The 12,080-nt window shown below is 39.7% G+C and overlaps 1 protein-coding gene across 1 annotated transcript in view; it reads left to right on the top strand.

The window, feature by feature from the left end:
• BRIP1 (BRCA1 interacting helicase 1) overlaps positions 1-12,080 on the top strand; it is a 228,452-nt gene that overhangs the window by 24,784 nt on the left and 191,588 nt on the right. The window contains 1 exon segment of the mRNA XM_066575099.1: positions 8,252-8,401. Coding sequence (XP_066431196.1) covers positions 8,252-8,401 — 150 coding nt within the window.

Consider the following 12,080-nt stretch of genomic DNA (forward strand, 5'->3'; position numbering starts at 1 on the left):
TGAATTACTATAGTCTATAACTTAATTGTTACTCCCCTAACAGCTATTTTACTAATGTTTAATTACAGTAAAAATGACAATTACAATGCAGTAAGTTTCACAATGACTTACAATGGAATAATCATTTACTACTGTCACATTTGACAAAATGATTGTTATTGTATGCCATTTTAAGGTACACTACAGCGATAAAACCCAGTTAAATATTCCCATATTTCTCATTTTGATTCTAGGAAACGCATGGATGCTGTCTCGTAACAGTACATGTTTCCAAATTAGCCTGCAATAATCTAAAAATGTTACCCCGTGATGGCAGTCATTGACTTCCACTGCATTCAGCTGCTGATATGAAAGCACATCCAAAGTACAGTATAATACTTTGTAAAAAAAAAAATAAAAAAAAAATCCTCTTAAGGGTACGTTCACATGAGGCAGAAACGCTGCAGAAAGTTCGGTGTTAAGTTCTGCTACATTTCCGCATTAAAAAACCGTGTTGAAATCTGTTACATTGCTCCCCCCTCATCTCGCAATAAATGACGCTGTCAGCGCACCCCAGCACAGGTTCCCTCTTAGCCTCTAATGAGTGCATAGCCGCTGGTCAAGTAATTCACCTTCCGTATCACTTGACCATAAAATCATAGAGTTGGAAGGGACCTCCAGGGTCATCGGGTCTAACCCCCGACTCAGTGCAGGATTCACTAAATCATCCCAGACAAATCTCTGTCCAGCCTCAGCTTGAAGACTTCCATTGAAGGAGAGCTCGCCACCTCCCGTGGCAACCTGATCCCCCTCACTGGAAAACATTTTTTTCCTAATGTCTAATTTATGTTTCCTCCCTTTTTAGTTTCATCCCATTGCTTCTGGTCTTTCCTTGTGCAAATGATCCCTCTGCACTGTGACAGCCCTTCAGATATTTGTAGACGGCTATTAAGTCTCCTCTCAGACTTCTTTTTTTCAAGCTAAACATTCCCAGATCCTTTAACCGTTCCTCATAGGACATGAGTTGCAGACCGCTTACCATCTTGGTAACTCTTCTCTGAACTTGCTCCAGTTTGTCGAGGTCTTTTTAAAAGTGGGGTGCCCAGAACTGGACACAGTATTTCAGATGAGATTTGACCAAGGAAGACTAGAAGGAATAATTACCTCACGTGATCCAGACTCTATGCTTCTCTTAATACATCCCAGAATTGTGTATGCTTTTTTTGCTGCAGCATCACACTGTTGACTTATGTTCAGTCTGTGATCTATTAGTATACCTAATTCTTTTTCTCATGTGCTGCTTAGGCCAGTTCCTCCCATTCTGTATGTGCTTTTTTCATTTTTCATGCCCAGATGTTGGACCTTTCACATTTCTCCTTGTTAAATGAGCGATCAAAGCATCACATGTTGTGGTCCCCTGGGAAAACTAAAAAGAAAAGTAAAAATCAGATCAATAAAGTTTTACTAATTGTAAAAAAAATTTTTAAAAAATTACATATTTGGTATTGGCACGTCCGTAAAAGTCCGATCTATCAAAGTAGCGCATTATTTACTCCACACAGTGAACGGCATCCGAAGAAAAAAAAAAAGGAACGCCAGAAATGCAGTTTTTCAGTCAACTTGTCGACCCAGAGAAAATGCTATAAAAAGCAATCAAAAAGTCGTATGTATTCCAAAATGATACCGACGCAAACTTCAGCATGTCTCACAGAAAATGAGCCCTCGCACAACTATGTCGATGGAAAAATAAAAGTTATTGCGCGCAGAAGATGGCGGCAGAAAATAATTGTAAAAAATTAAATGTCTTTGAAAAAAATAAAAGTAATAAAACGAAAAAAAAAAAAAACTATACAAGTTTGGTATCGTAGTAATCCTACTGACCCATAGAATAAAGTTATCATGTCATTTTTGTTGCAGTTTGTGCGCCGTAGAAACAAGACTCACTGAAAGATGGCGGAATGTCGTTTTTGTTTCATTTTACTCCACTTGGAATTTTTTTAAAACGTTTTTCAGTACATTATATGGTACTTTAAATAGTACCATTGAAAAATACAACTCGTCCTGCAAAAGACATTGTCATAAATTGAAAGGAATTGGTGAAATGTTATACAGACAACATATCTATTAGGATTTCAATCTTCTCATCCATTGTCAGTTGTAAATCTATTTGCTAGTCTGTATTAAAATAAAAGAATAAGCATAAAAGAAAAAACAGAACAAATCTAGTGGAAAAATACTAATGTGTCGTCTGATTGTCTTTCCAGACTCATGTTTAGTTAAAATGCGGCTGTAGTCATTCCGATTTCAGGGTTTTCACATCTCCCATAAAGGAATTCTCATATCCGGTTAAATGACAGTAATTACTTTACTTTTAATTTCCCCAAGCTATCCGCCCCATCTTGGATAAAGTACCAGGTTGTGCTAGTAAATGGCTTCATGGATTTGGTGATCTCATTTGGGTCTTGGAACTATTCTGTAAAGGTCCGCCATTTTTTGAAAACTTTTAAGTTTTCAGATTCTGCACACCTCTCGATTTCTAATCTCTATAAAAGATATTTCAACTGTTACAAGATATCCGACACTGCCGGGGGATTGGCCTGCAGCCAGTTTGCTAACGGGCACCTTTTGCTTATTAAAAGAAGAGTATGTATCATGTTAGAACTTTTTGTCTGATCACGAAGAGAGTGAAATACACACACTTGTGGTGTTAACTGTATTATCTGACCCCCAATTACGCAAATAAGTTCCATAAGTTTTATTTTGGGGCAGTGCCAGATACCGTGCAGAAAGTCGGACTTGGGCTCAGAACATCTAGGACATGCCTGCAATCTTGTTGGGCCTCTAGGATGTGAGGGGATATTGAATCCATATATTTCTCCGTGTATAATTTTAAAGTAGGTTTCCTGCCATCTCCAATTTTTAATAGCTTTTATTACAGGGGCCCATCCTGCAACTATCCACTGGGGTATCTCCAGGTCTCATAGCGCTCGTACTCATCTCTTGAACAGAGAATTATCTTGTACTGCCCACCTGTCCCTGAATCTAGAGTACAGATCCGATATTAAATGCCTCTGTGGAGAACCTCTTATAATTATATCAGTGGGGTTAAGTATCGTCTCCTTGAAGATGTCAGTAAGTCTGGCATGCTGAAAGTTTCGCACTTCTGCATAAGGAAGGAAGTGAGATGTAGGGAGATCATATGTGTCACACAGCTCTTTAAATGTTCTATATCTGCGCTCTTCTTGATGAAGAAGGTGTTGGATCGTCTCTATGCCTCTTCTGTGCCATATTGCAAACATTTTGTTAACCTGCCCCTCCTTGAATTCTGGATGTCCCCATAGATGCATATGTTAGGACACTTAGAACGTAAGTCCGTAAGCTTTACGAGTTATTTTCCAAGCGGCAATAGTGTCTCTTATCATAGTAGAGTGTTGAGTCCCCAGTGGGAGATTAGAGAAACCTGTGTGTAAGAGAGCATTTGGGCTCCAAAGGTGCAATAATTCTGTTTCAAAGCCATAATTTGAAAAGTTATCAGCTTTTTGAAACTAGTCTAAGAAGTGCCACATAAGACTTGCCGCATTGTATGTGTGCATATCAGGGAAATTAAGCCCCTCTTCCCTAGATTTGGGAAGCAGGGTTTTTTTTTAAGCGATACGTGGATATTTGTGGGACCAAATATATGCTGAGAATGCAGAATACAGCTTTCCCAAATCTTGACTTTGTATAAGGAGTGGGATAGTTTGTAAAGGATAGAGAAGCTTCGGGAAACTGATCATCTCCATCAAGTGACATCGCCCCAAAAATGATAGTGGGAGGTTATTCCATCTGTTAAGTTCATTTGTGATTTTTCGTATGGTTGGGGGATAATTCAGCTTGTATAAACTTTTTTCAGGGCTCTTACCCATGTTTATTTAATCAAGATCTTTGCTACGGATACAGGGACTCAATTTAGTGACTAAGTTGTTTGTTCTATCCCAAGGGGTAATATCCAGTACCTCACACTTTGTGGTATTAACCCTGAAGCCTGACTGCCCCCCGAATGACTCTATTAAATCAAACACCTTTTCTGTCTATAGTGAGCAGGGCCGCGCAAGAGTGATTTGATAGGTTGTTTTTAATCTCACCGAGGATTATCAGAATGTTTCGTCTATTTGTGATAGCCGATCTTCCCTTCACAAAACTAGATTGCAAAGGAGAGATCACCCGTGTCATTATGATAGCAAGTCGATCTGCCATAATTTTAGCCATCAACTTTAAATAAATGTTTATCAAGGAAATTGCTCTATATGCCTTTGCATCGCTAGGATCTTTACCCGGTTTAGGGTGTAATGTGGTATGGGGGTTTTCCGCATATATCCATTAAATAAGGTTTCTAGTAATGGGGTCGTCTGATCTTTTAAGGAATTCCCGAGTACCCATCTGGCCTCGGGCCTTGTTATTTTTCAAATTTGAAATGGCTTCTTTTATTTCTAACTGTGAAATAGGAGAATTTAGAAGGTCTCATTGTTCCGTGGGCAGAGTAGACATCGAGATGCCAGAAGGGATATCCACTGGGGTAACGGGAGGTATTGGCTTTTGCGTGTATAACTGAGTAGAATTCAAGGAAGATATACTTTATTTTTTGGGGATGGAAGCGAAGTTTACCAAATTGGTCTTTCACCCCTGAGATATTTGATATACTAAATTGTCCTCTTGCCAAATTGGCCATAAATTTACCTGCCTCGTTTTTCGAATTTGAACAGGTGCGCCTCTTTGCGCGAATATGATAATTGTTCTCGTTTTTGTAGCCAGAGTTCCTTAGTTTCCACCCATTTCCGTTTGGTTTGGGCCAAATTGAAATAAAGTATAAGCTTCCTGTAAGAGTGTACTAAAATGGTCTTTTCTCATTAATATTCCTCTTTAGGGAAACTCCATATGAAATTAGTCTGCCCCTAGGGACTGCTTTGGCTGTATTCCATAGCAACTGGGGATTATCAGAGTGCGCCTCATATCTGATATATATTCCAACCACCATCCCCGCAACAAGGATTGAAAAGTCTCATCCTTCACTAGGTATGAAGGGAATCTCCATATGTAATCTGTGCCCCTGGGGACCTTGTCACATATTGATAGCACCACTGGGGCGTAGTCTGAGATCACTAATTCCCCGATATCAATTTTAGCAACTGTAGGGAGCAAATTAGGTGAAATCAGTATATAATCGATTCTGGACTAGGAATCATGTACATGTGAAAAATCAGTGGACTCTCGTCCCTCTGGGTTAAGTTGTTGTGCCGCCCCAAAATTTTGAAAGGTGGTGTCCAAATATCTAGAGGTGTTACCACTCACTGCCTGACTACAGAGGTCCTCAATTACATTGAGAACTGAATTGAAATTCACCCCTACCAATTTAAGTGTCCCCATGTCTGTCAATACCCGGTCAGACAATTCCGTGAAGAATTGCTTATTACTGCTGTTAGGGTCATAAATACTACAAATGCTATATTCTTCCAGCCTATTCTTAAGGCGTATGTGGATGATCCTTCCATTAGAATAATGTTCCTGAACTATTAACCCCAATTCTTTTTTAATGAGTATTAACAGTCCTGAGTTGAGTGTACTGCAGGTGAACCATAAACCTCCCCCACCCATAGCCTGCGCATGCCATCGTAATCGCCCTCAGTTAGATGCGTTTCAGAGCTATGGTTTTTATTAGTACCATTTTAGTACATGCATCATCTTGATCACTTTTTCAGTTTTTTTGAGAGTCTGGGTAATTAAAAAATGCACTTTTAGCATTCTGTTCCCTTTTTTTTTTCTTTTTTACGGTGCAAAAAATAAAAAAAATGCTGCGATGTTTTAATAATTCAACCTTTAACGCACATGGCGATACAAAAGGTTTGTTACTTTTATCGTTTGAATTTTTTTTCATGGGAACTGGGTTTTTTCAACTTTCACTATTTTTAACTGTTTTAAATGCTTTATTCAAACCTTTTTAGTCCCATAGGAATCTTGAATTTGTTATAATTTAATTGTTTGTACTGTATTTTAAAATACTTCTATGTTATAATTTATAGTAATTTTCATTGCTGCCTTTTAAGCTCTGCCACGGGCAATGCTTAACAGTTATTCACGCTTTGCACCCCTGGGAGCCTTCTCTAGGCTTCCATGCTGACCTATCAGCACCCTGTAATTGCATCCTGGAACGGACCGGGTCATGGTGCACCGGAGGGATCCCTGTCTGACCTAGCTGTGAAGACATGCGGTCAGTTTTGATTGCAGCATCTAAATAGTTGAAAGGGTCTTCCTGGTTTCTACTATTGTTGACCTATTCTTAAGATAGATCATTAATAGTTGAACTAATCGCCGGGCCCGCTGTCAGGGCCTCCAGGCCGTATATCATTATTGGTGTTAGAGCAGGTAGTCTAATAGACGGATTCACTCCGCTTGAAATCAATGGGAACTAAGCCACCTATTACACTTACAGCTCTGCTTTGGAGTTGGTTGCTAATTAGACTTCCCGCTCCAACCCTGATGATGACGTCTGGCCTCGCTGCTCTCATCCTGGCGATCTATAGTATTTGTCCGGAAAACCCTTTTAACTGTTGTGACCTGAGCTAACTTCGATCGCAACAGTTGCCAGTGGCTTTTAGAAATCAAAAAAAGCTGATAGCTGCCAGTTATGGGGCAGACTCTGCTCCCACGCCCACTACATATACTCATAATAACCACATTATGTATATTTACGTGATGCAATCGGGAAATGGTAGAGGTGCCCATATACATTAGATGAAAAGTGGCAGCCAAAGCCACCTGATTTGGCTGTATCGGCTGATTTATCTGATTCGGGGTGTCTCAATTCTCTCCTTTGGCAGCTGTTGGCGAAAAGAAGGTTTGGCGTATTCTATTTGAACATAGGTGGCCATAGGTGCCTAGTGGCAGCTTATTTGCCTCTCGCCAATATAACCACATGCACACTCACCCAAGCTGAGTGCATGCATATGCCAACGGCTATCTCAAACTTTTATGGATTGCACTGCAAAGTCAGGTTATGAAACTTGATTATTTAGTTTGGGGGAAAAAACTGCTTAGGGAGATCTATAAGGTCCAAATATATGAATGGACAATACAGAGGTCTTTCCAGTGGTCTTTTTATACCTAGGTCTGTAACCATGATGCACACTACTTCCACCTAGAAGAAAGACGTCTAAATTCTAGTATGTATGGGCTCCTTAAAAGCAGTGAGACTTTGGAGCTCTTTGCCACAAGATGTGATGCCTTTCTTGTAATATTATAGTTTTCCCGTTCTGGGCACTAGATTTGTGGAGATGGGACGTTGATCCAGGGATTTATTCTGATTACCATGTTTGGAGTTGGGAAGGAATTTTCCCCCCTAATATGATACAATTTTGATTAACATAATAGGAATATTAGTGGGACTTCATTGAACTGTCTTTTTTTCAACCTTATTTACTATGCAACCTTTTTGTCTGTTTTTTGTTTTTGTTTTAAATTTCCTCAAGATTTGATTGCTCAGCGCTCTAATATAACAGCAGGTTATTTCTTTTTAGATTGGAAGGCTGTGTTCTTTGTTCCTCTTGAGTACCGTACGTTTGAAAATATTTTATTCTCATGCAAGATAATGATTTAGGCCTCATGTCCACGGGGAAAATCAGACCCGCTACGGATTCTCCATGGAGAATCCACAGCGGGTCCCTCCTGCCCCGCGGACATGAGGGCTGAAAATAAGAATAAACTCACCTGCTGCGGGCTGTGCGTGGCTTCTCTTCTTCGCGGTCGGATCTTCTTTCTTCGACCGGGCGGATGTGCTCGGCACGCCGGCTGCGTGCCGCGCGCATGCGCCAGGCACATCCGCCGGGCCGAAGAAAGAAGATCCTGCCACGAAGGAAGGAAGATCTGCATCGCCCGGAGCAGGTGAGTTTAATTCAGGCGCGGATCTCCTGCGGATCCGGACGGCTTCCATAAGCTTCAATAGAAGCCTGCGGGAGCCGTCCCTGCAGGAGCCCCGCACCTAAATGGAGCATGTCCATTTTTTTTCATGCTCCAGATTTTTTTAAATTCACTTTTATTGACCATCCGCAGGTATTTATCTACCCGCGGGTGGTTAATGCATCCCTATGGGGATGAGGCCAACTTTAGATTGGATAAAACGGGGTACTTTTACTATCTTCTTACTCTTTTAAAATTTGGCTAGAGAATTATTCTATTTATTGATTTGCTTTTATCTGATTTGTGTGCTTAAAAATGTGATATACTTGCTCTTGTATTGTAGACACGAAAGCGACGTTGTTTTGAGAAAGGCGTACAGTCTATAGAAGACGTAAATGATGCGAACAACAGTTTGGCTCCTAATTGTTGCAAACAGCAAAAACCTGCTGCTCCACGCGCTCTTGGTGACTCTGCAGCGTTTCCTTCAAAACAGGTTAGTAACCACTAATTTAGGGTGCGTTTACACGGAACAATTATCGTAAAAAAAAAACCGTTTGATTTAAATACTGATAATTGGGTCATTCTCATTCACTGGTACAGTGAATGTGAATGACTGAATGATTTAGCGAGCTAGCGATTTATTTGCCCGTATAAGTGGGATGCAGGAGCGAACGATAAATCTTTACATGTAAAAACATTCTATACATGGTGAAAAGGAAACTATGAATGACGCTGTAATTAGTCCTGGCCTTAAAACTATGACCGCTTTACTGAATAATTACATCGAATGTGTCAAACAAATCGTCCATGGTAGAGGATTGACTCCTCACTAAACCAGTGTAACAGCAAAGTGCTCAATGCTTTTTGCCATGCTAAGAATGAACAGGACATGCAGAAGGTAACAGTTGTAAGACTCTGTTAAGATTTGCATTTGGGTTTCCATTTTTAGAGGAACTGTCTACAATCCATAAACGGATGAAAAACAAATGATGCTAAAAAGAAGCTAAGCTTTGCATTTTTTTTGCTTATTCAACCAAAAGTGGAACCATTAGCCCCCGTTTGTTTCAGTTTGTATCCATTATAATGGATCTGTTTTTTATTATTTTTTTCTTCTCGGTATGCACTGAACAAAAAAAAATATCACGGATCAATAAAGGATATAAACAGAATGGCTTTGCATCCGCTCTCCATTGACGACAATGTACAAAAAAAATGGACAGCTTACTGTCAGGTTTCTGTTTCTTCTTGGACAGAAAAATGAGTGCACCATGAATATGCTATTGTTTCTCTTACAAAATAAGAAGGAAACCTACCAGAATGAAGACAGGCGAAGAGTCGCATTTCCCATTGGAATTGCTGGGATATAAAACGGAAATGTTTGCTTCTATTTTTCTCTTTATGACAGTACAGCAGAAAGAAAATGTCAAATGCAGATGTGGGCAGAGCTGTAGCCAGTAGTTACTGCATGACTCCTATAACTGACGTAACTAGAGGACCTGAATGAGTGCTTCATTTTGGGCAGAAATCGCTGAAAACTACACCTTCTGTCATGCTATTTTAGCTAATATTACATCTTTCTACTTTTAGCTAAAAAGGTATGAATTCAACAAAGTCTGTGTCACTGTCTCCATTTTATTCTTGAAGTACTTTTAGTAATTAAAAGATAGTTTATTTTGTTCTTAGCGTATGAGTTAGAATTCAGGAGTTTGAAGAAAGTGCCTGAATGTTTCACATGATGCCACAAGGGGGCGCTGTAGCCTGTGTTATGGTAGGTAATTTCTTCATAGCAAAGCAAATCACTAGTAGAAAGTTTGAAGCAGTCTTTGCGCTGACTGACACTGGATTTTTTAAGGCTTTATTTGATATAGTGTGTGTGATTTTTTTTTTTTTTAATTTTTTTTAATCTTTACCACGTTTTAGCCGACAAGGTAAGAACTGCATTTGCTGCACAGAGAGGTTCCACAAGTTTGTCCGATTATCCTTATATACTTATAAAGGGCTCCTTCGTGTTATGTAGTTAATGCTTTGCATCCCTTATATGACGATCATAACTCCCATATATAAGAATAATTGTAGCATGATGACACACATACACTTTGGTTTATGTAGAGCAATAATCTTGCACTTTTGCTATTGTAGGAGGTGAAGCTGAAGAAACCTGTTTTAGTTTCCCGATGGCAGTGTTACAGTTCTATGAATGTATGCAATTTCCATTGGCATAACATTAGTAACTAAACATTACTTCTGACTAAGATGTTTCGGAGACGCTATAATGTTTTGCACTTTTACATAGCCACAATATACAGGGGGATTCTCTCTTTGGGAAATGCAAACATTCCTCAATAACTTTGTAATTTTTGTTTGGTTCCCTATGAAAATTGATACGTATTTACCTTGTATTATGCTAAACAAGGTCTGCCTAGAGCGTAAGCTGAAAATGTGGGTATTGGTGAGGACATCAGCTAATGTGACCCCAGTAATGGTTGCAACCTCCTCTTGTATTACATCTACCAGGGCGTTACTTGTTTGCAGCTTATTGCTGTATACGCAGCCCTTCCGCAAACCCCCACAAGAAGTCATCGGATGGCATCAGGTCTGATGATCTTGGCGGCAGAGTTTTCGAAATTAATTGGTCCCCAAAATAACAGTTTCCTTCATGCTCGCATTAGATGTGTGCCGCGCAGCTCCTCCTTGTTTAAAGTAACACTTCCATTCATTTATTAACTGATTCTTCACCAATTGGTGAATACAGTATTTTGTTAATACACTTCCTTCATCCTACTTATCCCCATATGCCCTTTGACATTTCACGAATATTCTCGAGCAACAAATAGACGCTGTTCAACTGAGTACACGCTTGTGGCACATGGAGTCAAATGCCTGTCTGGTGATGGCGTCTCTATGTCACGCCTACAGTCCACTTTGTTGAGAGGTCTGATGGTTCGTTAAACACGGTGAGATTTATAGAAACTATCTAAAACAAAAGCTGTCTTTGGTGCCCACAGCAACCAATCACAGCTCAGCATTCATTCCTAATAGTACTCTTGTAAAATGAAAGCTGCTTTGTGATTGGTTGCTATAGGTAACAAGCTGTTTTTACTTTTGGACAGTTTTCATAAACCTCCTCCATAATTTTCATAGGGAACCATACAAAAATTACAAGGTTATTGAGGAATGTTTGGGTTTCCCAGCGAGAAAATTGTCCCGGATCTCTGGAACATACCTCTCTCTGTCCCTTGTGAAAATAATTACTTCCCGTATAGTAAACGCTTGTAAAGTAGAACGGATCCATACATTTCCCATATTTTATTTGCATGTACAGTTGGATACTTTATTGTAGCCCCTTTAGGACAGAACAGTACGTGATCCAGTGTAAGAGTTTGGCACTAAAGGGGTTAACATAGATGAGCGGCTAGATCATCAGCTATTCCGATTTCCACGCAAATTAGATGACAGGTGGCAACATTTAGGCTAACAAGGAGTTCCCTGTACCTCTCAGTTGGTCCGGTTGTCCAACCCAATGAAATAGTTGTGCCGGTTTATATATGTATGTAGTGTTTCATTCTGAACTGGAAGCATAGGGCCCTATGTGTAAGCCGCAGCCAAACTGTTTTTCCGTTTTATATTAGTTATTTTGGAAAATAATACTGAGCTTAATGTGTTGACATAGTTTTAATTGCCAAAGCATGAAGTGTGAGTAAATGTTGCCATGTTGTATATAGTTGGCAGTGAAGTCATCTCTCAGTAGGATAATAAAAAAGTGGTGAAAATGTCTTAAGAATGTGAACACTAATTACCGTAACCACTGAATGCCTTTTAACAGACTTGGGAGGCGAGGGGGAAGATTAATAAAGCAATAGACTTTTGGTATGTACAGATTAGACGGTTTTTGGCAATTTTATTTTAAGTTAAGGTATTCAGCCGCAGCGATCCCCGCATGTCTGATCCTCTTCTTTTACTATATATCTAGACGCAAAATAGTAATTTTACACAGTAATTACAAATTGATATTCTGATTGCCAGTATCTAACGCAGGACAGTAGAGTACAGCTTGCTTGCTGTTAGTTTCCATTTAGTGTCGTCCAGGTTCTGTGCAATTCCTGGCTGTAGATAATTAGCACAACTCATATATGCACTGTCGCGATCATTCCCTAGACTGCCCCTGTCTAACA

Source organism: Eleutherodactylus coqui, chromosome 1 (genome assembly GCF_035609145.1).
Source record: "Eleutherodactylus coqui strain aEleCoq1 chromosome 1, aEleCoq1.hap1, whole genome shotgun sequence".
Lineage (NCBI taxonomy): Eukaryota > Metazoa > Chordata > Amphibia > Anura > Eleutherodactylidae > Eleutherodactylus > Eleutherodactylus coqui.